The 27,702-nt window shown below is 56.3% G+C and overlaps 1 protein-coding gene across 1 annotated transcript; it reads left to right on the top strand.

Annotated features, from left to right (window-relative positions):
• Positions 1-11,622: 11,622 nt before the first annotated feature.
• SLC7A10 (solute carrier family 7 member 10) lies at positions 11,623-27,224 on the top strand. The gene is made up of 11 exons (XM_068992608.1): positions 11,623-11,782; positions 20,990-21,194; positions 23,306-23,457; positions 23,925-24,050; positions 24,122-24,275; positions 24,991-25,114; positions 25,200-25,303; positions 25,645-25,741; positions 25,942-26,091; positions 26,674-26,851; positions 27,094-27,224. Exons 1-11 carry the CDS (start codon positions 11,632-11,634, stop codon positions 27,222-27,224), a joined length of 1,572 nt encoding a protein of 523 aa, XP_068848709.1. The 5' UTR covers positions 11,623-11,631.
• The last annotated feature ends 478 nt before the right edge of the window (positions 27,225-27,702 follow it).

Raw genomic sequence — 27,702 nt, 5'->3', positions numbered from 1 at the left:
ATAGAATTCCAGGCTAATGCAGAGGAAAGGGCCCCGAGAAGGATGAGACCCCGAGCTGCTGGGAGGGAGACATGGGAGGGGCAGGTGGGCGAGGCTGGAGCAACAAGGACCCTGAGGGCCATGGGTGGGATGGGTCAGCTGTCCCTGCAGGGGCCAGGGAGGCAGTGGTGACTGGGCCCGAGGGAGAAGTCCGGACATAGGTCTTACAGTGTTTGTGGGAAAGTGGAAGGGGCTTCTGTTTGGAAGGGGCCTGGCTGCCCTTCCAGATCAGAGAGCCAGCTGGGTGAGAGCCCTGGTAGTTCTTGTGCTTCTCCCAGGGGGTGTCTGAGAAATGGAGGGAAACACTGGGTGTCATGCAGTGACAGTGCTACGGGCATTGTCGAGGAGCGGGGGTGGGGCTGGGGGCTGGGTGTGGGGGCCATCCTGCCCAGCGGCAAGTCGTCCTGTGCCCACACAGCGTCTGAATATCACACGGGACACTCTGGTGGGGGTGGTTCTGCCCCTCAGGGAACCTCTGGCAATGTCTGGTCCCACTTCTGCTCATCACCTGGGGTGGGAGTGCTCCTGACCTCTAGTGGATGGAGGCCAGGGACGCTGCTAACATCCCACAATGCACCATAGCACAGCAGTAGCACCAAGGCTGAGGAGTTCCTGGCGAAGGTGAAGACTCTCTCGGTAACGATGAGAAGTCTGGAAACTGCTTTCGTTTTACACGGTTTCCAAATACAGAATTTCCTAGGATGCAACAAGCGTGACAATCCTGGGAAAACGCGTCCTTGCTTCATTTGGATGTTTATCAAGAGTTGTTTGTTCTGGTAGTCCAGTGGTTAAGACTCTGACTTCCAATGCAGAGGGCACAGACTTGATCCCTGGTCAGGGAACTAAGATCCTACATGCCACAGGATATGGCCAAAAATTGGAAAATAAACCTTAAAAAGTTTTAAATAAAACTGATTGGGAGCTGCTGTGTAGCACAGGGAACTCTACTCGGTGTTTTATATAGAAAGTGAAAGTGAAGTCGCTCAGTCGTGTCCGACTCTTTGCGACCCCATGGACAGTAGCCTGCCGGGCTCCGCCATCCATGGGATTTTCCAGGCAAGAATACTGGAGTGGGCTGCCATTTCTTTCTCCAGGGGATCTTCCCAAACCAGGGATCGAACCCGGGTCTCCTGCACTGCAGACAGACGCTTTACCGTCTGAGCCACCAGGGAAGCCCGTTCTGTATAGAGGGGGAAGGAATCTAAACAAGAGTGGATATATATGTGTGTGTGGCTGATTTGCTTTGCTGCACACCTCAAACTAACACAACATTGTAAACCAACTATACTCCAACAAAAAATTTAAAATATATAAAATATAAAAAGCAGAGTTGTTTGTCATTTTGGAAATTTGCCATCCCTAAGCTGTGGCTCCTGCAGCCATCTGAGCCTGGAAGGATGCTCCGAGCTCAGTCTGGTCTACAGCTGCCGCAGCCTCCACGATTCTACACAACCGGTAACTGAGTGCTCTGTAGGGCATACGCAAGCATTTTTCAAATCAGACACACATTGTGAAGTTACAATTTACATCCCCTTTATTTCTCTCTAGTTTTAAAGTTCGGGCATTATGTTCATTTTTATTAAATTTGACTGTAGGTTACACTACCTATGAATTTTACTCCGGGGTGGCAAGAAGACATGATAACATTCTTTATAGAAAGGCCAATGAATCAACAGGCTGGGCTGAATGCCAGGACGGACCCCAGGGAGCAGCTCAGGACCAGGAGGCCCATGCCTCCCAGGGGTCGTAGTTTCCACATCTGACTATCCCAGCTTCCCACTTATCAGCTACGTGACTATTTCCACTCCATGCCACAGCTTTTCCACCTTAAAAATGGGGAGACAACACAGCACCAGGCCCATTCCCATCTCCCCACCACCAGACAACGCCCTGAACCTATCTTGTGCCTGGCCCCCTCCCACCTCGGCACGACTCACCCTTAGCCAGGCTGACCTGGACCCTATGGGCAGCCTGGAGTCGGCTGAGGCCCTGGGAATCCTCACTTCACACATCTTCCTTCCTGTGAGGTGGGCCTGAGGGAACGTGGCATCCTCCTCTTGGGAAAGAGATGCTGGTCCTGAGGTCCCCTGGGATGGTGCTGAGTGGGCCCGAGGCCCCAGCCCCACTGGTGACTCATGTCAGAAACAGACTGGGCGGGGTCAGATTCAGGCCCTCCCCTAATGCAGATCTCAGTCCAGCCCACCCAGAGTGGATGGTGCTTTGTGCCCAAAGAGGTGGTCCCAGGAGGGTGACCCAGGGGCCAGGGGTGGGGAGATCCCTCTGACACTGAGACAGCTGCTCTCCAGACTCTTCTCTGTGGGCACCCAGGGTCCAGCAGGCCCATCTGCACAGGGCCCTGGAAAAGCAGATGGACCTGCGTTTCCAGAGTGAATCACCCCTCACCACCCAGGGGATACAGACCCCTACCCTCCCGCACAAGGAGGGCCCCTTAGGAGGGGGATCCAGGTTGGGGGCACCCAGAGAGCTGTCCTGTCCAGGGTCCCATGTTTAGACTTTCTGTGAGGTCCCCCAGTGACATTCCACCATGGCCCCTAAGCTGCCTGCAAGACTGAGGACAGTCCCTGCCCATTAAATAATAAAATCCTGCAGTGTCCCAGGGGCTGGTGAGTCTCAAATTCAGAAGTATCTGGTGATGCCAAACTCTTGTTTCCACGTTAAAAGCGTTAGTTTGCTACAAGTACATGCCTAGATTGCCCCAATATTTAGTAGTAACTGGTTTTGACCTATCTCTGTGTTTTAAGGCACCAGGTCTCTGAGGGACCCGCCTAAGCGCCCAGGCCCATGGTGCCCGCTCCCCTCCTGCAGCGCCCACTCCTCCGCCCGCACCTTTCTCAGCCTCACTGCCTCCCTGCGTTTTGGGCAGGTGGGGAAGCTGGGCCCACGGGGCCCACAGAGCCCCTGCCCACCAGGCTGTGGTCGGCCTGTCAGGGCAGCTCCACTCTGCTGTGAGAAAGGCCAGGGCCCATCAGATAAGGCCCTGGGCCCTCCCCACACCACCACCACTGCAGAGGCTCTATCGCCTCCCGTCCTTCCCCAGCCCTGCCCCGAGGCAGGTGTGCTGCGCGGAATGAATTTCACTACGAGATCTCTCTGGTTTCACTATGAGTTTCCTGACCCAGGCCAGCACCCACAGCCCCTGGGGCCTCCCCTCCATGTCTAGGGCCAGGACAGGCAGCAGAAGAGGGAAGCAGGCACAGCCCTTGGGAAGGACTTCCCTGGCTCCCAGCTGACTCCAAGAGAGGCTAGGTCCTTTCCCAAGAAGCCTGGCCACCCCGTCCCAACCCCTTAGGACAGGATTCGCCGGGGCATGATTTCCTTGATGTATGAGAGGGAGGCAGGCTACAGGGTCCACCCCAAGGTCAGGAGGCTGCCCTCTGGTGGTGTCTTTTGGGATGGCAGGTGTCCTTGAGAGAAGGCCAGGGCGAAGGTGTCCTGGTCCAGGAAGCTCACCTGGCAAGATTTGGGACTGGGACAACCAGGAGGGAGAGCAGAGTCAAATTCCAGAGCAGAGGCCCAAGCCACAACTTCTCATGTTCTCTACTGATCCCTGTTACTCACAGCCCTCACCACCTCCAACAGGGGGCTACACAGGGCTGTGCCTGTGGGGGTCTCAGGGGAGACCATGGGTAACACAGGACGACGTGAGAGTCCCAGACTCCCCAGCAGGTCACCCTACCCCTCTTTTTCCCTCTTCCAACCAGTGGGCCCAGGAACCCCAGGCGCTGGGCAAGCTGCCCCCCAGAATGGCTGTGGCACTGAGGGATCATGACCCGTTCCCACGCCCTCCCCTGCACAGATGGTCAGTGACTCATCTGGCTTAGAAGTCAGGAGCAGGACTGGGGCTGGAAGCTGCATCTCTGAGTTCCCAGTCAGATGCTTGGGAACCCACACTGAGGACCTACTGTGTGCTGGGAAAAGGGCGCGATTGCCTATGAGGAGCATCTGGTCCAGCAGGGAGGGGAGCAGTAAGGAGAGGGGCACAGTGGGCACAGAAGAGGCACGTGGTCCCGTCTGGGGACCAGGAGGTCTTCCTGGAGAAGGTGGGGAGCAGGCTGCCTCACGAGCAACACAGAAGCAGGAAGGTGTGTGTGAGGGGGAGCGGGCCAAGCAGATGGCATGGGCAAGGCAAGATGGGGACCGACATCTAAGCATGCAGAGCCTGGCACAGCGGCTCTAAGGAAGGTGACCGCACATCCCAGATTGCTCAGTTAACGCCCTCTCATCCTGCTTTAATTACTAATAGCACCCCCTTGCATTTTCAAACGGTCCCAGTTTGGACTGTTAGTCAAATGGCCTCCCTGGATTTCCCCGGTGGTCCAGTGGTTAAGAATCCGCCTGCCAGGGGCAGGAGAATGGGTTCGATCCCAGGTCCAGGAAGATCCCACATGCCTTGGAGCAACAAACCCTGTGTGCCACAACTACTGGGCCCGCCTGCTGCAGCTGCCGAAGCCTGCTTGCCTAGAGCCCGTGCTCCTCATCGAGAGAAGCCACTGCAAGGAGAAGACTGTGCGTCGCAGCTGGAGAGCAGCTCCTGCTTGCTGCAACTAGAGAAAGCACAGCAATGGAGACCCAGTGAAGACAAAAACACATAAATACATATTTTTTTAAAAAAAGAAAAAGAAACCTGTTCTTTAAAAAAAATTTTTTTAATAAAAAAATAAATGGCCTCCCTGCTGAAACTGAGCAGGGAGACTTTGGGATGGGGGAAAGAGATTTGATTTGCATTTTGGAGAAATCGTGGGGTGACGAAGAAGCGGCCGTCAGCCTGGAGGAAAGAGTGGGTGGTGGAGAGTACGGGCGAGGCTGGTGTGGAGGATGGAGAAGTCAGAGCTCCGGGAGTGGAGACCGAGATAGGGACCGCAGAGTGGGCGAGGGCTTGGTGTCCTGACACACCCTTCATGTGATCATTCTAGAAGCACCGAATGTGCAGGCTGAGCCCTCAGCTTTGGGCACAGGGGTCCCTGCCATGGACCCTCACACCAGAGAGAGCCAGAATGTCACCAGCCCAGAATACAAAGATGTTGTTTTTAATTTCAGTCTCACAGAATATTTTAAAGTTTGGTAACTAGCTGAACAAAGGTGAACTGCGAGAGAGGGGCAAGAGTAATACAAGGGCCCCCCTCCCAAGGCCAGAAGATGCTGGGCTAAGGAGTGGTAAATGTGTGTGTGTGTACATGTGCATGGGGGCAGTCATAACCCCTGCCCTGGGAAACTAGAAGAGACAATGCTTTCACTTAAAGTTGGTGGCCTCAGGTCACCAAGGACAGTGTCCTGGTTTTCCTCTAACTGTGCTTTCTTCATTGTCTATTCCATAGTGACCTTAGGAGCTGGGATTTAAACTAAATATTTAGGCATGCGTATGTGGAGCCTTTGTTTGGACTCCTGCCCGGGTCCAACCAGTGTTAGGGCTAGACATGGGCAGTGGCTGTCCAGGGGCGTGCGGAGACTGGAGACAGAAAGCATGGAGAGGCAGAGACAGCCCCATGAGACAGAAACAGAATGGCCACCTAGAACCACCCACAAGGAGATGCTGGAGACTTAGGGAGTGGTTTGGGATCAGGATGGCAGAAACCAAGAAAAAACGGTCTGCCTGAGCAGCCACCCAGGCTGGAATGTAAGTAGCAGGAGAAAGGGGGTTAAGGCCAGAACAGGTAGGGAGGTACCGAGCAGGTTCAACACCCTTGAGGAGCTGGTGGAAAAAGAACTGGCCCAAGGACACCCCAGCTCAGATCCTGTCCCATCCAGGGACGCTGCAAAGGACATGCTTAATGTCCTATTCTTATTGAAGTGAGCACAACCTACGTATGAAATATTGCACACATCCTAAGTGTTTTGCTTGATGAATTTTCACAAACTGAACATATTCATACACCCAGATCAAGAAACAGAACACCAACAACACCCCAGATTCCCTCCCTTGCCCCTCACCAGTCACCACCTCCAAGACACCTCTGTCTTAACTTATAGCATCATACATTAGTTTAGCCGAGAATGTTATATCACATTCAGCTTATTTTGTTCAATATTATGTCTATAAGGTCTATCCAGGTTGGGGCATGGTAGTAATTTGTTCATTTCCTTTGCAGTACAGGCAGGACTCCAGGATTTGAATGTACTCTGACATATTTATCCATGCTACTACTAATGGTTTCCTGTTTGGGGCTACTGCGAAGAGGGCTGCTATGAATAGCGTTATAGGGACTTTCCTGGCAGTCCAGTGGTTAAGACTCCAATTCTACTGCAGGGGCGCAGGTTCTATCCCTGATCAGAGAAGATCCTGCACACCCCACAGCATGGCCAAAAAATAAACAATAAAACAGCTAGTTCTTTTAAAAATAATAACAATGTTATAAACATCTGGCAGTGCAGTTGTAGCTCTGTTTCTGAAAGGTAGCCGGGAGTGTATCTTTGCCTGGGCTCTCCAGAAACAGCCTGAGGTCACAGCTTAGGTGGTATTTCTTAACCAGAGTGTGAAATCACAGGGAATCAAGAGTGAGGGTAGAGACTCCCCTGGTGGGCCAGTGCTTAAGAATCCGCCTTGCAATGCAGGGGGTGTGACTTGTAAGATAGCACATGCCTCTCAGCAAAAACATAAAACAGAAGTAATACTGTAACAAATTCAATAAAGACTTAAAAACGAGGGACTTCCGAGCTGGTCCAGTGGTTAAGAACCCACCTTGCAGTGCAGGGGATGTGGGTTTGATCCCTGGTTGGGGAACTAAGATCCCAGATGCCGCGCAGCAACTAAGCCTGCCCTCTGCAACTACAAAATCCACGCACTGCAATGAAAGATCCCACATGATGCAAGGAAAATCCTGCATGCTGCAACTAAGACACAGCCAAATAAACAGTTTAAAAAAAAAAAAAGAAAAAGACTGAGGGGAAGGGAAGTGAGGCAGGGAAGGCAAGAGAGCCAATATGAGGGTGAGTTTCTGAACTGGCTACAGCCTGCCAAAAGCATCTGATTGCTGGGCCGGTGGGACCCTCTTGCAAGAGGCTTTATAATGAACGGGACTCGTGACAGCCCATCCAGGATGAGGAATGGCGGAGAATGTGTCCACTGGTTACCACCTGCCATCATCAAAAGTTAGGCCCAAGTATGTTAATTCCTCTGCATTTTGGGTTACAAATGTGTGGGTATCGGTTTCAACCCTCATGGTCTCAGACCTCAAGGGATAGCAGAGAAGACCTGGGTGGGGGTAACGGTGATGGGAGGTGTCCGTAGGTTGTACTTGAAAAGGAAAAGAAAGTAGCCAAGGGCTTCACAGCAAGGTGAGGCTGGAGGACCTGAGGTGGAAGCTGGCAGGTGTCTGATATAGAATGGAGATGCTGGGCCATAGGGATTTAGTGCCTGTGTGCATGGGCAGTCAGTCATGCCTGACATTTTGTGACCCCAGGGATTGCAACCCACCAGACTCCTCTGTCCATGGAACTTTCCAAGCAAGAACACTAGAGTGGATTACCATTTCCTTCTCCAGGGGATCTTCCCAATCCAGGGATGGAACAAACCTGCGTCTCTTGCGTCTCCTGCATTGGCAGGCAGATTCTTTACCAGCTGAGCCACCGGGGAAGCCCATAGCAGTTTAGAAATACTGCCAAAAAGGCTTCCAAGCTGGTGAACCAAGGCACACTCCCTCCACATCCTTGGCGACAGTGGTGTTTACTTTTAAGCACTGTGATGGACGTGCAGTGGTAGCTCATTCTGGTTTTAATTTGCATTTCCCTCATGACTAATGAGACTGAACACCTGTTCAAGAGTTTACCAGCTATTTGGACATCCTCCCTTGTGAAGCACCTACATAAGAAGTCTTTTTCCTACTAATCTGTAGGTTTTTTAAGATACAAGTCCCTAATCAGATATATGTACTGAAATAACTTCTCTCAAAGGTGGCTTACTTTTCCCTCTCTTAGTCATGACTTTTGATTAACAGAAGTTTTTATTTTTTAAGGAGTCAAATATATCACTCGTTTACTGACCTTGCTTTTTGTGTCCTGGGTAAGGCAATGAATCTATTCTTTCCTCTAAGTCTTCTTTTAGCAGCCTGGTTGCTTTACCTTTCACGAGTTCATTCAGCTTTCATGTGCACATCCATGGACTTGGTTTTAGGGTATAGTGTCAGGCAGAGATGACGGGGTTTTTTTGTTTGTTTCCCAATATAGACACTTCATTGATTCAGCACCATTTTATGAAAAGTCTGTCCCACTTCTCTCCCCTGCTGTGTGATGTCAACTTTGTGGTAACAAAACAGGAGTCCAAAAATGAATGAGTCTGTTTCTCATTTTCTATTCTGCCCCTAGTTGATTTGTTTATCCTTGCACCTGTCTTCCTAACTGCAGTGTAAGTCCTCCAGCTTTGTTCTTCTTCATCTATGTTTTAAAATCAGCCACTTTGCTAAATTACCTGATTAACCTTGAGTTATAAACATAAATGTTTTGTATAATATAAATGTTTTTGGATTTTCTATCCAACAGTGTTACATATAAATGACAGTTGTATGTTTTCCTTTCCTATCTTCATACCTTTTTTATTCTCTTCAGGTTGGCTTCTTTCACTTAATAACATGCATTGAAGTTTTCTCCATGTTTCTTCATGGCTGATAGTGCATTTCTTTTTAGTGCTAAGTATTATTCTCTTAAGGGATTCCCTGGTGGTTCAGACAGTAAAGAATCTACCTACCGTACAGGAGATTTGGGTTTGATCCCTGGGTTGGGAAGATTCCTTGGAGAAGGGCATGGAAACCCACTCCAGTATTCTTGCCTGGAGAATCCTATTGACATAGGAGCCTGGTGGGCTACAGTCCATGGGGTTGCAAAGAGTCAGACACGACTGAGTGACTAAGCACAGCACATATTATTCTAGCATTCTAAACTGCAGATGTACCATTCACCTACTGAAGGACATCTAGATTACTTCCAAGTTTTGACAATTCTGAATAAAGCTGCTATAAACATCCATCTGAAGATTTTTGTGTGGACGTGAGTTTTCAACTCCTTTGGGTAAATACCAAGGAGCATGATTGCTGAGTTGTATGATAAGAGTATGTTAGTTTTTAAAAAAACTGCCAAACTATCTTCCAAAGTGGCTGTACCATTTTGCATCCCCACCAAGCAACCAGTAAGAGTTACTGTAGCTATACATCCTCGACAGCATTAGGTGTTGTCAGTATTTCAGATTTTAGTCATTAAAAGGTTGTGTCTTATCACTTCTTTTTCTTGCCTTATTGCACTGGGAGGACCACCCTCCCACTACTGTATAGAAAAGAGTGCTAACTAACATTCCTTCTCATCTCCAGTCTCAGCGGGAAAGCAATCATTTTGCTGTTGATCACGAAGTTACTGAATGGTTTTTGTTTGTTGTTTTCTGTATCTTGGAGGGTTTGAGGGTTTGGTAAGATACCTTTATCAAATTGAGAAATCTCCTTACTATTTCTAATTTGCTAACAGTTTTTTTGGTTTGTTTAAATCGTGGAAGACTGTTTTCTGAATCTTTTGCGAACATCCTATGATTTTATTTTTTCCTCCTGTTAATGTGGGGCCTTATATACCTCTTGTCATTTGGATGGTAAACCAATCTTGCCAACTTTTTTTCCCATCAGGGTTTGCAAGTTCTGGTGTATTCCACTAAAATGACCTCCTGAACTGTGGCCCTGGAAAACAAAATGCAAATTCCATTCTGCGCAGTGCCTAGGGTCAACCCCCCTCCACCTCCTGAAACACCGACTCCACATTTCAAGGACCATGAGAGGCTCACCTTGGAAAACCACAGGCCCCTGGCCCGTGAGGCTCATGCCAACCCTGGAGGGACCCTCTCCCAACAGACTTTATCGTTGCAAGGGCAGCTGGGTGCGGAGAGTCGAACAGGTCAGACCCCAGCCCCCATCACCCGCGACAATTAAAAAGTCCCAGAGCTCGCGCCGCTTGCCCTCACCCCACCGCCCGCGCGAGGCTCCTTTAAGAGAGTCCGCGCTGAACGCGTCTCTGGGGCGGGAGGCTGAGGGCGCCAAGAATGCGGGACTCCGACGGGAGCGCGAGGGCTGAAGCCCCGCCGGGCGGCCTCCCCCTCCGCGTCCCGCCAGGGTCGTCCCACGCCTACTCCCAGGTCCCCACCCCCAGCTTCGAAGGTCCCCCTCGCCTGCAACCCCGCTGCACCGCCACGCTGGCAGCCCGACGCTCCGCGCGCAGCCCAGCACGGGGCCAGACCCCGCCCCACCCCCGTCCGCCCGTCGGAGGCCGCGGGCGGGGGGAACACAGGTCGCCCGGCGCGGCTCATCCACATTCAGGGGACAGCGCGTCGCGGCGGCCGCCAGGAAGGGACAAAGGCTGTTCCGCCGCCGGCCGCACCGTGCCAGACTCTCCCCTCCCGCCGCCCTGGTGGCTCCCGACGCGGCCCCCCTCGTGTCTGCTCCGCCGGGCCGGGCTACGCAGTCCTGACGGCTTCCGGGAGGAGGAGGCAGCGGCAACCTCCCTTGGACTCTGCACACCCGACCCCCGCCTGTGACCCCAGAGGCCAGGGCCCCCTTCTCCGCGTCTCCGGGGCAGTTGAGCTGGCCTCGTCTCCTGGTGCTGGCTGGACTGCGCGGGGCCTTCGCCAGAGACCCGAGTTCTGGTGCACCGAGCCCGAATTCTCACCTGTGGCCAGGCGTCTGAGGATAGAACCTGCAGGCTCAGCCCAGAGCCGGGCTGGGCGGAGAGCGAGGGAAGGTGGGGTTTTGAGCCCAAGCCCTTCCAGGCCCCGCACGAGGCACTGGGTCCCCTCTGGATGGCCGTTGAGGGCTCCAAAGTCTTCACCCCGACCCCGTCTCCCCAGACTTTTGATGGCGTGGGCTTAGGGTCTCCTGACCCCTTCGAGGGGATCCCGGACACAACCTATACCCCTCGGAGAGCTGTAGCTCCTACACCCTCCACCCAGCGTCTGTCAGGAGGCCAAGGCGGCATGGGAAAGGGCCCCTCGGCGCAAGCCACTCGGTCAGCTCCCTTCTCTATCCCGGGAGCTCAGCGTCCACCCGGAGAATGGGCCCAACCTCCATCCCTCTCCTGGCACTCGCGCTCTAGGAACCCGTGCCAGGATGTAAGGGGTCCGGCAGCGCTGGCGCACAGGGGATCTCAGCACACAGACGGCTAGGATGGTGGCCAGCTTCCTTCAGTCTCCTTGAGGGCAGGGACAGTCCTGCCTTTGAGCCCTGCTCCCCTACCCCCACCCCAGGAATGGCTGTAACTCAGGCAGCGGGAAGACCCACTTCTTAAGCCTTCTTGGGTCTGGGAAGTTCTTCCTAAGTCTGCCCCAAGTCCTCTCCTTCTTTCCAGGCCCGGGATGGGACGGGGAGAGCCACGGGGAGGGGGGGAGAGTTCCCTTTAAGGAAGGTGGGGGAGGGGGCTGCCGGCCGGTCTTCCTTCCGCCCCTCCCTGGCCCCCGCCGCCGGGGCTCAGGGCCCGGGCCCCGCGCCCGCGCATGCGCCCGCCTGTGGGCGCTGTCCCGGCTGCGAGGGCGGCGCGCACCGACAGCCGGACGGACAGGCGGCCGGTCGGACCGACGGGGCAGCGCGGGGAGCGGGGACGCGGCGGGACAGCGACATGGCCGGCCACACGCAGCAGCCGAGCGGGCGCGGGAACCCGGGCCCTTCGCCCTCGCCCTCCCCGGGCCGGGGTCCCGGCCCGGGCGCCTCGGAGCGGGTGGCGCTCAAGAAGGAGATCGGGCTGGTGAGCGCCTGTACCATCATCATCGGTGAGTGGGACCGGGGCGGGCGGGTGCCTGGGGCGGTGAGGCCTGAGGCGGACAGCGGCTTGGGACAAGGAGCACCCCTCTCCGGGTGCGCCTAGCGGTCCGCGACGGTGGACCATGGATGAAGGATGCACGCCCGCGGCACATGCGGCGTCTCCCTTCACACACCAGCCGCAGAGTTCCCAAGTGGCCCGAACTTCAACGCTCTAACGAGGTGCAGGTCCCATCCACCGCTGGAATCCTCCTGCCACCCTTATTTCTTTAAACTTCTGCAGGGCAGTTTCCCTCAGTCTTATCATCTCTAACATGTGGTCCTGCCTTGAGTGCAGGAACCTTGCCAAACGAGCGGACACTGTAAGCTGGCCTCCTGCTAAGGCCCCCCAAGTTCTGGGTCTTGTCGCTCCAGCAGAGTTCCTACGGTGTGCAGGGTCCAGGTGCCATAGCGTGTGAATGATTTATTCTTCCAAAGTAGGAGGGACTGTGGGTAGCCTGGACAGATAGGAACAGCCCAGAGTGGAAATGGGCTCAGAGAATGTAATTAGTGCCAAGATTTGCAGCTGGACCCTGGCGCAGGGGGGCGGATCAGCAGTGATGGGGTGGCTGAGTTGGGGTGGGCAGACCCCGCCTGCAGAGAGGCTTCCTGGGCTGAGACCCCACTCGCATCCTCTCTGGCCCAGCTTCCCCACCTGAGAATGAGTGCACACACCCTGCCCACATATGGGGACTTCTGGGTAGGCAGAGGGCTCAGGGCCCAGTGAAAAACAGTGGTGGGATTTTCTTCCTGCTGTCCCAAGTCATGAACACGGACACCTCAGGAACTGGCTAACCCAGACCTGTGTTCACACGGGGTGCCCCAGAAACCCTTGTGGGAGGAGTCTGTTCCACTTCCAGTGTCCCAGGAGACATGGGCTGGAAGGATGAACGGAGTGGACTTTTGACTGCTTTCTCTTTATCACCTGCTCGTGCTTCCCATCCCCAGTCAGTGGGAGCTGCTTGTTCATCCTCAGATCCCTGGAGATGGAAAAAGCTAGGGGCTCAGGAGGACAGTCTGGGGTCTTCACTTCCTCCTCCGCTGCCTGCCCCCGCCCCCTCACTGGAGCTCCTGGGCCAAGTCTGGGGTCTAGCTCTTGGTCAACCCCCACACTCACACTGAGAGTTGCCCCAGGACACAGCCCCTGTGCAGGTACCCCTCTGTCTCACCCCCTTGCACCTGGAAAGGTATCTTCTAGGGGCTGCTCCTGATCTGGTCTGGAGCCCTTCTTGTCCTCGAGTGCCCCTGTCCGTCTGCTGAGAGGACAGGCTCCTTCCAGGGATTCAGTCAGAGTACTGGCTAGAGCTTTGCCCTGACCCACACCCTCTCCAGGAGCTGTGCCCCCAGCAAGAGGAAGCCAACACATCGTGGGTGGACCAGGGAGTCCAGAGGCTGACCAGCTACAGTGCCCAGAAGGGGCAGGGAGAGACATGATTCTTCCTGGGCTGCCTCAGCTAAACCCAGCATCCTCGAGCATAGACCTACTCTGCCTTCTCCCCGTATCCCATCCCCACTCCCCTAAGTCAGGCAGAGGCTGCTGGCTCATCTTGCCTCCTGAGAGGGCCCTGGTGGTGATGGTGGGAGCAGATGAGGCTAACTCAGCAGGAGTTTTTCTGTGCAGCACGGGTCTACCCTCCCAGCTTCCCCACCTCTCATGCCATTTTTGCTGTTCAGGACCACTGTTCCCTTGGCCTCAGACCTTGAAGACTGAGCTGGGCTTTAGGAGTGACTTAGCCAAGGGTGGCAGACTCAAAAACAGAGCCCAGATGATCTGACCGCAGCCCAGGACACTCAGGGGTGGTCCTATAACCCTACTTGGGGAGTTTTGAAGGGTTTCAGCAGGTGGGAGGCTAGCCTGGGCAGAAAACAGACAAGGGGAGAATGGACCTGTTTCAGAAGGTGACAGATGAGGCAGGTGTGGGCTGAACCACTGCACCACCATCTCCCACCTGACACCCTGAAGGTCCCCCTCTTCACTGATCCAGGGGCCACATCTCCCACGTCTTATCCCACGTTCCTGCTCTGGGGAGCCTGGTCAGAGTAAAAAATATCTTCAAAGAGTCCTATTTGAGCCTAAAAAGTCTTGAGAACTTTATAGCCTTCTTCATAATCTTTCTTGTTTGTTAGCAGCTGCTCTTCTTATCTCCAAAACTTCCAAATACTCTCTCAGAAGAACCTGTAATTCTCTCCCCTTGCAGCCCCTACCTCAGGCTGAGTAGGGCTTTGGGCTGGAAAAAGACTCCACCTAAAACGTGCTTAGGACCACTGAAGCAAGCACAGCTGGAGGGGAATAGGGAGCCAGCCTGGAGGAAAAAGAGTCCTCTGGGGCCGGAGCTGTGCAAGACATCACTACATCCATCTATTCAGAAAACCACGCCTGGCTACATTATGAAAACACAGTCTCCCTTTATCTCACGTGATTGCCCACCTTGCAAGATGGGAGTTTTCATACCACTTTGTAGATATGGAAACTGCTGTTGAAAGTTAAATGATACTGCTGCAAGGGGTGGACTTGCTATTTGGAACCAGAATTGGACTCCTCTCCCAGTCCAGCACGCTTCTTCACACTGCTCTGGTGCAGGGCAAAATTAGAGCCAGATTCAGAGCCCATGATAGGGGAAGGTTGAGGATTAAGCTGGGAGCTCATCCAACCAAGATTTACTGAACTCCTCACTCTACTATAAATAGACAAACAGGTGGACAGAGAAATCTCCTGTGACTCCTCACCCCCACCCAAGGCTGTATGTACAGGATCCCTTGTCCTGACTCAGGGACCGCAAACAGCTACCTCCCCAATTCATGCCCAAGGAGGGACTGTGCCCAGGTTCAGCAGAGTGAGAACCACCTGGGTCTGCTGACCAGGCTGTCCTGGCCTCCACTGTCTCTCTTTGACCCAAATATCCAGCCTATGTTTGTGGATCAGGCTCAAGTGTGTTCTGGGGCTCTGGGGTCTCCTTTCTGAACCCCATCTCCTTAGGAGCCAGTACCTATGCATCCAGCTATAGCCAGGTCCCTCCATTGTCTCCGGGGCTGGAGATCCTGGGCTGCTCAGGATAGCCCTCTTCAGAACCCTCACCCACCAGCCTGTCTTTGCTTCACCATAGCCCCAATTTGCAGATGAGGGAAATAGGGACCTGAGGCTGCCACCAGCCCAGGGTCAGATGCTTTTGGTGTGCTCTGGAACACCCTTGGGGGCTGAGGCAGCTCCAGCCACAAGGGTGGGGCTGGCCAGCACTGGTCACGTTCATGCATCTATTCAACAGTTAGGTACCAAACAGTGCAGGGCCCTGTTCTAGATGCTGGAGGCACAACAGGGAACAGGACAGACAAATCCCTGTCCTCCTGGAGCTGACGTTCCAGTGTGAGAAGTCGAAGAGCAAACAAGATAAGCCAGCTGAGTGTTTAGCTGACGGGGTCATGATTACGTGCTAAGGTGAGAAGATGATAGAGAGAGGTTTATAGATAGGAGATGAGTCAGGCATGGGATGGGGTCCAGTCTGTGTGGGTCTTGCAGCCACAGTAAGGACCTTGCCTCTTTTTCTTTGTCAGATGGGAGCCCGAGGAGGGCTTTGAGCAGAAGAGGGATGGCGTGGGGTGGAGTAGGACGGAATAAAACAGGATGGCATGGCATGACATGGCCTGGGGCTTACTCTGGGGGAGAGGCTGCGGGCAACAGGGGCTGAAGCCAGAAGCCCAGTCAGGAGTCACCGGGGTAAGAGATAATAGTGGCAGACAGCAGGGTGATGCTAATGGAGGTGCTGAGAGGAGGTTCAGTCCTGGGCATGTCTGGAAGATTGAGCCAAAGGACTTATGATGAATTGGATGAAGGATATGACCGAGTAGAGTCTAGGTGATAGCGGATTGGAGCCTGAGCAGCTGGGGGCCTGGTTTGCCATTCATTGATCTGGGAAGACTGTGAGATGAGTAGGTCCAGGGAAGAGAGTTATGTCCTTCTGCTCATCACTCTCTCAAAAGGAAAGTGGGTCAGTCTGGTGGTACACACTGGCTGATTGGCAATTTCAGGCATGTCTTGGAAATGTCCCTGTTCACCTCCCTGGAGTTTTGCCACGACTTCAGCGGGCACCTGTGTCCCCCAGAGGGGTCCCTGACACGTGCTCACCACCAGGACACTGGGAGGCAGAGGCTTCACCCAGAGCAATAGCAAGGCCCCCAAAGCGGGGCTCTGGCTGCTGACCCCAGGGTGTTGAGGTCCCCAGGGGCTCAGGTCTCCATAGGCCAGCTTGGGTGGCTGGGTGTCTCCAAAGTAGACAGCAATAAGGACTATCCATAAACACTTCCCAGGACCTCTGAGGTAGCAGACGGGATGAGTACGGACCCACATCACTCCCCCATCTCCCCATCTTACAGATGAGAAGGTTCAGAGAGTGGAGCAGTTGTCCACAGCCCCCCACCACGAGGGACCTAGGGTTTGAATTCAGATTTAGGGGTTCTCAACTAGTCGTTGGCCCTGCCCATGGTCCCAGGACATTTGGGACTTACCAGCAGGAATTTTGAGTTCTTCCCTGGAAATCTCACAGGTCACATCCTAATGGGGAGGTGCTGGGACTCATTGCCCAGCGCAAGGGAAGGAGGCCTGGCCCATCGCCAGTCCCTGACAGGGCCCAGGAGCCCCGGAGCTGTTCTCTGTCAGGCCAGCAGGCCAGTGTGGCAGAAGGAGGCCCCGTCATAGCCATGCTCACTGAAAAGACAGGCATATGTAAGAGGACCTAGGCCCTAGGCCTTTTAGGGGGCTCAAACTCCTCATCTCAGCAGGTCACGGCATAGTCCCTGCCCTCTGGGAATGCAGGGTCCACCCAGGATGGAAAATAAAGTAATCACTTCCTGGTCATCCTCCAGGCACCATGGGAGAGGAGGAGGGGCCATATTATAGAGATCATGGTGGGAGATCAGGGAGGGCTTCCTGGAGGTGGCATTGCTTCTCGGAGGCCAGTGAGCTGGGAAGAGACCTGCCACAGGGGAGGACAGAGGGCCCTGAGCAGGCTGTATTTCCTCTGGCAGCTGTGCAGGACACATCCATCCTGCCCAGCAGTACCTCTGCCAAAGTCAGGGTTGCCCCAGCCCTCTGCTGCCCCCCGAGCCCCATGGCCCTTCCTGGCAGAAGTGGAACCTGAGGCTTAAAGGGGGCAGCACAGGCCTGAGGTCACACAGCTGACTCCTGTTCAGGGATGGGGTGGTGGTGACAGGACCACCCCGACCCCTCCCTAAATCAGACTCTGCACACTCCCCCCACACACACCCAGGGCAGCCAGCCCCTTCCACCGGCACGACCTTCGTGGTCTACCCCGGCGACCTCCATAGTCGGCCACTGCCTCCCAGAAATAGGTCAGCACGCACTGCAGCAGCCGGGGGAACAATGGCCCTTTCTTCATTCCTCCACGGAGCCGGGTAAGCCCCATCAGGCCAAACATCTTAATGTGATAAAAACCACCCAGCTTGGGCTGAGGGAAGAGGGCCGGGAGGATACTGGAGGGGGGGCCCCTGGTCGGGGGGACTCATCCTCACCACCCTCCTGGGAGCTCTGGCCCTGCCGAGGACCCGTGGGGACCGCAGAGCAGCCGTCCCATTGGGTGGATGGGAATATGGAGGCCTCGGAACACACATTCCTCCAGCCCATTGAGACAGCTGACCAGGTACTCAGCAGTATCCCCCAGCCCATCCCACCTTCCATGGTCCCCACCCTTCCTCCGCTTCCTCCAGAGCAGGATCCCCCAAAGGTTGGACTTGTCCACTGTGCTTAGTCACTCAGTCATGTCCAACTCTTTGCAACCCCATGGACCGTACCCTGCCAGGCTCCTCTGTCCGTGGGGATTCTCCAGGCAAGAATACTGGAGTGGTTGCCATGCCCTCCTCCAGGGGTTCTTCCCAAACCAGGGATTGAACCCAGGTCTTCAGCATTGCAGGCAGATTCTTGACCAGCTGAGCCACCAGGGAAGCCCATGAATACTGGGATGGGTAGCCTATCCCTTCTCCAGGGTCTCTCCCCGACCCAGGAATTGAACCAGGGTCTCCTGCACTGCAGGAAGATTCTTGACCAGCTGAGCCACCAGGGAAGCCCAGACTTGTCCCCTGCTGCTCACCAAATCTTGCAGAGCTGATTCTGCCGGGCCTGAACATGGGGCTGAGAAGGGAGGCCTGAACCCTCCACCACCAGGAACAATAGACAGGCATCCCTTATGGCTCTGTGGTCCCTTCTCCACACCCCTAAACATCCGCTGCTGGAGGCGCACACCTCAGCAACATCCCTCCTTCTTGCTCTCTGCCCTTCACCTAGCCTTTTTGCTCCTTGCATAGCCCCATCCCACCCACATGGTACCAAGAGCAGCCAGTGGACCTCGATGGGGTTTTCTGCCACCTTCCAGTGCAGACCCGGGGCAGAGGCTGGAGGATGTCCAGGCCTGGAGGAAGAGGCCCCCAAAGACCTCAGACACCTGCTGGCACACGTGTCCCTTTGAGCCATGGGGGGAGAAGTCCTGCACTGTAGCCTGAGGCCATGTGTCTAAAACAATAGCAATCTCCACCCCCGGCCCATCCCCCAGTTCCCAGCATCCAAGTCTCCAACCAGTGGGCAATGACTAGTGATATGTCCCTTTCAGATCCCAGCTTTGGGAGACGAGGTGCCAGGTGTGGCTTTCCCAAGGGCTACCCTGGTGAGGCCCTGTTAGGCTGAATTGTACAGGGTGGTAGGGGCCCCCACGGTGGGGTGGGGGCGCCACGTGGCTCAGGGCCCTGGATGCACCCAGCTCCTTCCAAGGCCACCCAACCCCCGCTGGCTTCCAACCTCCTTGGCTTTTGGCAAATCCTGCTCCACCAGGTCCTGAGAACAGAGGCTGTACTACTGGACAGAGTGAACTCAAAGACCCTTTAGAAACCCGAGAGCCCACGGAGGCCCCGGGCCCCATGGTGAATGAAGGAGGTGGCCCTTCTCCCCTGGAGGCAAGCTGAGGGCACAGCCTACCTGGGGGGAGGCTGGGAGACAGGAATTCTTTCCTCCTTATCTGGATGTGTTTGGGGCTCCTGGGATGTGACTGGAAAGCCAAGTGGGGCATCGTGGCCATCCAGACTGGAAATCTGTGTCGGCCGGGTGGGGGTGGGGTAGGACTGTGAACAGGGAGTCCATGCAGATGGGCGGCCCCAGCTGTGTCCTCATCCAGACCCCCCTGTGGGCCCTGCAGGTGGAGCCGGCAGACTCTGCCCTCATGGTCGGGCGCTCCCCACCTGGGCCCCAGCAGATGGGGCCATTTGTGGAGGGGCTGAGGCCCAGGTCCCAGCAGTGTGACTTTTTATTCATGTGGCCTGTGGGTGTGTATGTGCTTGCGTGCTCAGTCGTATTCGACTCTTTGTAACCCCTTGGGCTGTAGCCTGCCAGGCTCCTCTGTCCATGGGATTTCCCAGGCAAGAATACTGGAATGGGTTGCCATTTCCATCTCCAGGGGATTTTCCTGACCCAGGGATCGAACCTGTGTCTCCTGCATTGGTGGGCGGGTTCTTTAGCAGCTGAGCCACCAGGGAAGCCCATGCGCTGTGGGTTCTGGGATTATCTCCTCTTGGACAGGCCCTAGTGTACATCACCAGTGATACGACTGGATTCATTAGCACAGATGATGAGGCCCAGGTCACCCAGTACATTGTCCTCTTTGCCCTAACTGCCAGGGAGCTCAGGGTTAAGTGGGCGCTCGGCATTTTGCTCATTCTGGGAGCCTGCTCTGCAACCTGCGGCCTGGCTCTCTGAGGGTCTCCCCCTGTTCTGCTCCCAGACCCCACGAGTCAACAGAGAGCCCCACCCTGACCAGCACCCATCCTTCCAAGACTCAAGAGTCAGTCCAGGGGCAGGCCAGGCTTTTTGTGACCCATGACCTGCCAGATTCCACTGGCACCCAAACCTAGAAAGCCAGCCACCCCCTCTGCTCCTGCCCAGAGTCCCCTCCTGGGAGGGCCGAGTGGGGACAGCTGCATCCACTTCACAGATGAGAACACTGGTCACTCACATCGGGGCACGGGTGCCATTTTGGACCTCAGGCCATTCACTCATCCCGTAGTTTGCGCAACAGATGTGTATTGACCACCTACTATGTGCTGGAGGCCCTAGGTGAGGTTTCAGACAGTACACACAGAATCACCCGAAGATGCAAAGACCATCTGGATGCAGCTGTGAATGAGCTGAGGCTTCCCGTACAGTACTTCACGGAATCCTCACTACAGCCCTGTCGTGCAGGCAGGACTCTGGAGGCGACCTGAGCTAGGAGAGAGTCCCGGCTTTCTGAGCCCCCAACCGGGACTTCCCACTGTGGTCCTGGGATTTGAGTAGTAACTCCTGTTTGCAGCCAGTGGCTGCTCCCAAGGGAGAGGCATCTGTGCCCAGACCCCAGGCTGAGCCAACCGAGTCCTGCCAGCCTGCCACCGTCCACCCCATCCCTGAAAATGCACCAGGTCCTCCCGCTCACCCCACTGCCCTTTGCCCAGAAGCTGAACCATTTTAAGAACACCAGGAAACCAGATCTCTTCTGAGTCTGTGTCCGCAGTCTGGGTTCTAGGTCAAAGAGGAGCCCAGCAGGCAAAGGGCTCTCTGACAGGGAAACAGGAGATGGAAGATAGAGTATGGAGCAGGGTCTGGAGCTGTGAAGAGGGAGGGGGAACCTTACCAGCTGGTCAAGGAGGGCTGGAGGAGGTGCCAGTCCCCAAGACACTGTGAGTTTGGGTTTCGGCCAATAATAAAGTGGCAACAGTATCATGGTCAAGGTCTTGCTTTAAGTAACCGGCTCTGCCAGCAGACCGGGAGGAAGGAGGTGGCTGGAGGCTGACAAGCCTGGAGGCCTTGGCCAGCATTGAGGGGCTGTGCTTGGGCTCTTTGGGGAGGCACTGGAGTGGCTGCCACTGCTTGGGCTTGGCCCACCTCGTGAGAGTGAGAGGCAGAGGAAGTTGGAGCCTGTCTGGACAGACAAAGGTGTCACTGCCCATGTCAGGGGCTGGAGAGGGGAAATGAGGTGGCCAGAGTGGGGCTTACAGGGTCTGAGGGGCCCGTGGCATCCACATGCCTCCAGGCCCCCCTCCAGGGAGCAGCCCAAGCTCCCCTCCTCACTGCAGCATCTAGAGCTGCACAGAGAGGCTGGCCTGCTGGGGGCACCCCAGACCTGACCCCTCCCTACCTTTCCCCACTACAGGAAACATCATTGGCTCGGGCATCTTCATCTCCCCCAAAGGGGTCCTAGAGCACTCTGGCTCTGTGGGTCTGGCCCTCTTCGTCTGGGTCCTGGGTGGAGGCATCACTGCCCTGGGCTCACTCTGCTATGCAGAGCTGGGAGTGGCCATCCCCAAGTCTGGCGGGGACTACGCCTATGTCACTGAGATCTTTGGGGGCCTGGCTGGGTAAGTGTGGGGCTCCAGCAGCTGGGGGTGGGGACAGCCTCTCCAGAACCGATGGCCTGCTGGGCGCTGGACCCCAGTATCCTCTTCTGCTTCTCACATCCTGGGGAGGTCATGGGAGTGGGTGGAGGGAAGGAGGGAGTGTTGGATGGCCTTCTAAGGCCAGAGTGTGTGGAACCAACGCCCATGCCACTCCAGCCAGACACTAGCTGGCCCCTGACCTCTCTGTGCTACCTTTTAAATAAGCCTCACCTCCCTCCCAGGTGTTTACAGGTGAGAAAGTCCTTACTATGGAAACCTCTAGATGCTGCCAGCAGGCAGGCAGTGAGAGGCATGATATTCCTATTAACGCTCTGCAAAAACTTTTCTTTAAATAACTTCTAGTTTTCCTTTAGTCACCATGAACGTTAGCTAAGCACCTGCTGCTTGCTGAGGGCTGGGACGCAGTGATAAAAGAGTCCGGCCCAGTCGTCAAGTTGCTTACAGTCCAAAAGGGAAACCCCTCCAATGTGATCAGGACCAGGAGGAGCCTTGCTCTGAAAGTGTAAGAGGTAGCGGCCCAGTAGCCAAGAAAATAGCTGCCCACCACCCAGAGGAGGCTGCTGGAGAAAACACGTTTGTGCTGAGGCTTGAAGGGGGAGGTGGGGATTTTTTTGGCCAACCAGTGAGGAAGGATGGGGTGCACGTACAGAGGGTGGTGGCCTGGGCGCTTAAGCTGTCTTCCGCAGCCAGAAGCGAGGTCACATCCACGGCAGACACCAGGGCTTGGCGGGGACTGGGCAGCCTGTGGGTGGAGGGGAACCCAAGCTCCATCTAGCTGAGCCATGCTGAGGGCCTGAACAAAGGTCCAGGAAGATTCCAGAACCATTTAGGTGTCCAAATCGCAGGGACGTGGTGGCCGGTGTGGCATGAGGGAGGGGTTTAGCGAGATTCCACTGATGGGGGTTCCTGATCAGGAGGGGGAGATTTCAGGCTGGGGTTTGTCACTTGGGTGGGGTCTTCGGCACACCTGGGAGATGCTCAGTCAGGCCTTGGGTGGGGTGTCTGGAGCACAGAGAAGTCTAGGCTGAAGAATTTAAAGGGTGGTTCTGAGCGATGTGGTCAGGGGCCTTTAAGAGAATGGAGTGTGGCAAGGCGTGCACACTTCTCTGGGTGTATCTGGGAGTGTTCTTCTCTGGGGAGGAGGTCCTCAAAGGGGCCTGGGACCCACGAAAGCAGAAGAATCATGCTGTGTGGCTGGAATACTTGAGAAGATGGGAGAGGAGGGCCCAACCCCCACCCCAGGGACACCTAACACTGAGTGGGTGGGCGGGTGGGCAGAGGGGAGCACCCAGTATGAGAGGGGGGCCAGGGTGCTAGGATGTCCCAGAAGTGAAAGGAGTGGGGTGTGGGGGGAATGTGTACAGCAAGGAGTAAGGAAGCAGGGCTACAGAGCAAAGGCCAGGACCAAGAGGAAGCCACTGAGCTTGGTGCCCCAGAGGCCACTGGTATCCTTGGATAAGGCAGTGCCCGCCTTCAAGGTGGGGTGGACAGGCATCCAGCACCATCCCCAAGGACAGATGCTGCCCTGGGTGCAGCCAGAGCCCCCAGGTCAGGTCTCACTTCCACATGGACACCCTGCAGAGGGGGAGTTTCTGGCAGAAGGGACCTGAATCCTTCCCACCCTACCAGGGTGCTTTGCAAGGTCTGGTCCCTTGGGGCTCACAGCTCAGAGTCAGCCGTCTGTAGCCACAGGGCTCTGCTGGGGACTACTTCTAGAGCCAGGACTGGAGGTTCCAGGAGAGCCCAGCCCAGCTCAGGAACAGCCTGGGGCTGAGGACCTTTTCTAAGGTATCCTTAGAAAAGGGGTGGGTTCCCTAGTCTCTCTCCACACCTGCCCAAAGACAGCCCATAGCCGTGTGCGCTGTACAATCATCTCTGTTGAAACAGTTCATCAATAGAGCAGAGACCTCGACAAGGTGGGCCCTGCCTCCCTAGACCGAAGCCGGCCTCTGGGCGCCCACAGCAGCCCTGGGTACCAGGACTCAGGGTGCAGCCCCGCTCCCCATACCTGGGCCCACTTGGCCCTGAGGGTCCCGGGAGGCCCGCCCCACTCGGGCCCTGGCTCATTCCAGCTTCCTGCTGCTCTGGAGCGCCGTGCTCATCATGTACCCCACGAGCCTGGCTGTCATCTCCATGACTTTCTCCAACTACGTGCTGCAGCCGGTGTTCCCCAACTGCATCCCGCCGGCCGCCGCCTCCCGCGCACTCTCCATGGCTTGCCTGAGTGAGTGCCCAGTCGTGGGGGTGGGCAGGGCCTCTCTCCCCAGGACCCGCCCTGCAGGGGAGGACTTGGGGGTTTGCCTTTTTTTTTTTTCCCCAATGTGGACCATTTTTAAAGTTTTTATTGAATTTGTTGCAAGATTGTTTCTGTTTTATGCTTTGGCTTTTGGGCCTGGAGGCTTGTGGGATCCTAGCTCCCCACTCAGGGATCGAACCCACACCCCTGCATTGGAAAGCCGAGCCTTAACCACTGGACCACCGGGGAAGTCCCCTGCAGGAGGACTTTGGGAGGGGGCATCCCTCCAGCTGCCAGCCCCCCGTGAAGCTGGCCTGGGGGGGGCTTCTGGCACTCCGGCTGCTGCATGAGACACCCCGTCCTGCAGCCGGGGCTGGACTTGGCCGTGGCCCACCATGAGGGGCTCGGCCTCCGGTGCCTGCTCACCCACCCACCCTCCTGTCCTTCTTCTGCAGTGCTCCTGACGTGGGTGAACAGCTCGAGTGTGCGCTGGGCCACGCGCATCCAGGACGTGTTCACCGGCGGGAAGCTGCTGGCCCTCTCACTCATCATTGGCGTGGGCTTTGTCCAGATCTTCCAAGGTAGGGCCGGGCGTGGGGCTGGGCGCAGGGCCAGGGAGATGATGCTGACCCTTGGCCTCCGGACCCCCCAGGACACTTTGAGGAGCTGAGGCCCAGCAACGCCTTTGACTTCTGGATGACGCCATCCGTGGGCCACCTGGCCTTGGCCTTCCTCCAGGGCTCCTTCGCCTTCAGCGGCTGGAACTTCCTCAACTACGTCACAGAGGAGCTGGTGGACCCTCGAAAGTGAGTGAGGCATCAATCTAGCCCTGGGAAGGGGTGGGAGAGGTGACCGCCCCACACAGGCCTGTGGTCAGCTATGGCCGGCAGGGCTGGTCATCAGCCTGGCTGCGCTGCTGATCCCCACAAGAGGCTCTGGAAAGGCAGCCTGGAGGCCTGTGTTCCAGCCTGACCCTGCTCTGTATGGTTGTGGATGACTCACGGCCCCTCGCTGGGTCTTGGAAACACTGAGTCTCATTGTCTCCCTGTAAATGGATCCAGCTATGTGCTTGGCCAAAAAATTACACATGTGCACACAACATGGTCCCTAGAAAAGAAGCCAATGGCTCTGTCTGATGCTCGGCTGGGACCTTGACGGTGAACAGTTACAGCTGGGGCTGGGGGTGGGGGATGCTGATGGGAGTCCCCAGGGACCCTGGCCTGTGGACTGAGCTCTGAGGACACTCTGAGGATCTTCAAAGCTGATTTTGGCTGTATGCAACGTTCTTTTCATGTGCAGACGTTAGATCCGCCCCCTCCCCCAGGATATTAGTGGCTCCTCCTCCTACCAGGCTGTGCCAAGGCTGGGCTGCTGAGTGGTAGGGAGACAGACAGATTGCAGGGCTGTCCTCTCCCCTGCCCCAGGGCCCCCCAGGAGATGGGGTCAAAGCCCCGTACCACCCTGAGGCCCCACCCCAGCCCCGCAAGAACCAATGCTGACACACTCCACCACTGTCCCCAGGAACCTACCTCGTGCCATCTTCATCTCCATCCCCCTGGTGACCTTCGTGTACACCTTCACCAATGTCGCCTATTTCACTGCCATGTCCCCCCAGGAGCTGCTGGCCTCCAATGCCGTGGCCGTGGTGAGTGGGGGCCCCCACCTGGTCCCTGGCTCCTGCCCGGCCCCCACCCCACCTCACGCTCCACTTCTCTTCTGTGTCCACCCAGACCTTCGGGGAGAAGCTGCTGGGCTACTTTTCTTGGGTCATGCCCGTCTCCGTGGCACTTTCCACTTTTGGAGGGATCAATGGCTACCTGTTCACCTCCTCCAGGTGACCAAGCTGGAGGGAGGGTGGTCAGGGTGAGGCCAGGCCACCGCCCTTGTGCACGGGAGCAGTGCTGGCGGAAGGGAAATCCCGCCTGGTGGAGCCCGCCTGAAAGTGGGACGAGGGACTCCCGGGGGGCAGAGACCTGATCCCACTTCTGAGGAACAGGAAGCAGAAGGGAGGCAGGCTGGATGAGGGGAAAGACTGCCCCGTGGGGCTGCTGGAGCAGGCGGTCAGAGGTGACAGCTCAAGAGGGCCATCAGGTCCAGAGCTGAGGTCGGGCTCTGGCCAGCAGGGAGGCCCTGGGCCAGGCTCATGGCCCCCACCCATCTGTCCCCATCCCCCAGACTGTGCTTCTCTGGAGCCCGAGAGGGGCACCTGCCCAGCCTGCTAGCCATGATCCACGTCAGACGCTGCACCCCTATTCCCGCCCTCCTCGTCTGTGTAAGTTGGGGGACCAGACTGGCAGGGAGGGAAGCCAGGGCCACGCAGCAGCCTGGGTGGTGGCAGGGGGGTGAGGCCTGGCCCTGTGGGAGGGGAGGGCCGGGCTCACCGACGTCCTGGGCCGAGCTGGCCAGCCCAGGGCCCCTCCTGGGCTGACGGGAGGCAGGTGGGAGCCAGCCCTCATCCCGGTCCTCTCCCAGTGCGGGGCCACGGCAGTCATCATGCTCGTGGGAGACACGTACACGCTCATCAACTACGTGTCCTTCATCAACTACCTCTGCTATGGTGTCACCATCCTGGGCCTGCTCGTGCTGCGCTGGAGGCGGCCGGCGCTCCACAGGCCCATCAAGGTGAGGCCGGGGAAGGACTGGCTGGCTCACGTGCCGGAAGCAGTCAGGACCACCCCTTTACCCATTTGGGCACCAGGGGCAGCGATGGCAGCAATGGGGAGGCCAGCCTTTGCCATGTGCCCAGCTCTGCCTGGGGCCCTGTGTGCAGTGGCGTATTCAGTCCTTAAGCAGCTCTGTGAGGTGGGTGCTGTGAATACTCCCACTTCATGGACAGGAAAATAAGGCTAAGGCACGGTCACAGAGGATTCCACGAGCCCACACAAAACAGAAGCCCCGAAAGCGAGCTAAAAGAGAAGTCCTCCCATTTGCATATCAATCCTTGAGCTGGAGAAGTAAGTGCTCAGTGCCTGAAATGTGGAACACTGAAAATCATTCACCTCCAGCCAAGTGCGAGCGGCCAGTCCACGTACAGTCACTGTGGGGAGCTCAGAGGCACTGAAGTTGACAAACCCTCAACAGTTGGGCCAACTGGGCTCCTCAGGTCTCAGCTCCCAGGAAATGGCCCGAGACCCCCAGGGTTGGGGGGTGGGCAGGAGAGCTGGGGGGGGGGGGTGTCCTGCACTGCCGCTTGCTGTCCCCCAGGTGAACCTCCTCATCCCCGTGGCGTACTTGGTCTTCTGGGCATTCCTGCTAGTCTTCAGCTTCATCTCGGAGCCCATGGTGTGTGGGGTAGGCGTTATCATCATCCTCACGGGGGTGCCCGTCTTCTTCCTGGGAGCATTCTGGAGAAGCAAACCAAAGTGTGTGCACAGACTCACAGGTGAGCTGAGCAGCTCCCCGAAGGGGCGGGGCCTGGAGATAGGATCCTCTTTGGGGTTTGCCCTAAAGCAGGGATCTCCTGGCAGCCGAGGTGGCCACACAGGGCCCAGGCACCACCAGACGTCTGCCCATGGCGTGGCTCACGTGTCTGGGTCCCACGTGCAGAGAGCAGCCCCCTGAGGACCCCTGTCCCACAGGGTCAGACCCCAGCATCCATGTGTTGGTCTGTCTGTCTGTCCTCAGAGTCAGTGACACGCTGGGGCCAGGAGCTGTGTTTCGTGGTCTACCCCCAGAGCTCCCCAGAGGAGGAGGAAAACGGCCCCTGCCAGCCCTCCCCACTGCCTGCCACGGACAAGCCCTTGAAGACACAATGAAACATTTGTGGAGCCTGAAGCAGCTGTTTCTGTTTACATGTTGTTTATTGAGGAGGTGTTTTTGCAAAACAAAAAAAAAAATTTTTTTTCCTGGGGAAAAATAAAAAGAGCTCTGACTCTTACAAGGGCTTGGTAAGGAAGCCCTGAAGATGTGGACTGGGTCCCCTGTCAGCACTGCCCCGCTAGCTTTTCCTGGAAAGATCTGTGCATAAAACAGGGCTGGTGGTGCACCTGTCTCAGGAACGTGTTGGGCCCCCCTGGGCTGGGGGGCATGTGTGGAGCTGGCTGGAGCAGGTGGCCTGGTTGGCTTGGGAGGAGGCTCTTGACTTTTGGGGTGTTCTGATGCTTGAGCCAGACACTCCTTCTTTGGGGTTGGCACCTTGGGGTCCAGGGCCAACCCTGCCCTACAGACTGAGAATTGGCTGGGTGTGCCCCTCTACCCCAGACCCTGCTGGAGGCTCAGCCACCCAGGAAAGCC

The sequence above is a fragment of the Capricornis sumatraensis genome, chromosome 20 (genome assembly GCF_032405125.1).
Source record: "Capricornis sumatraensis isolate serow.1 chromosome 20, serow.2, whole genome shotgun sequence".
Classification (NCBI taxonomy): domain Eukaryota; kingdom Metazoa; phylum Chordata; class Mammalia; order Artiodactyla; family Bovidae; genus Capricornis; species Capricornis sumatraensis.
This window is presented reverse-complemented; position numbering and strand designations above follow the sequence as displayed.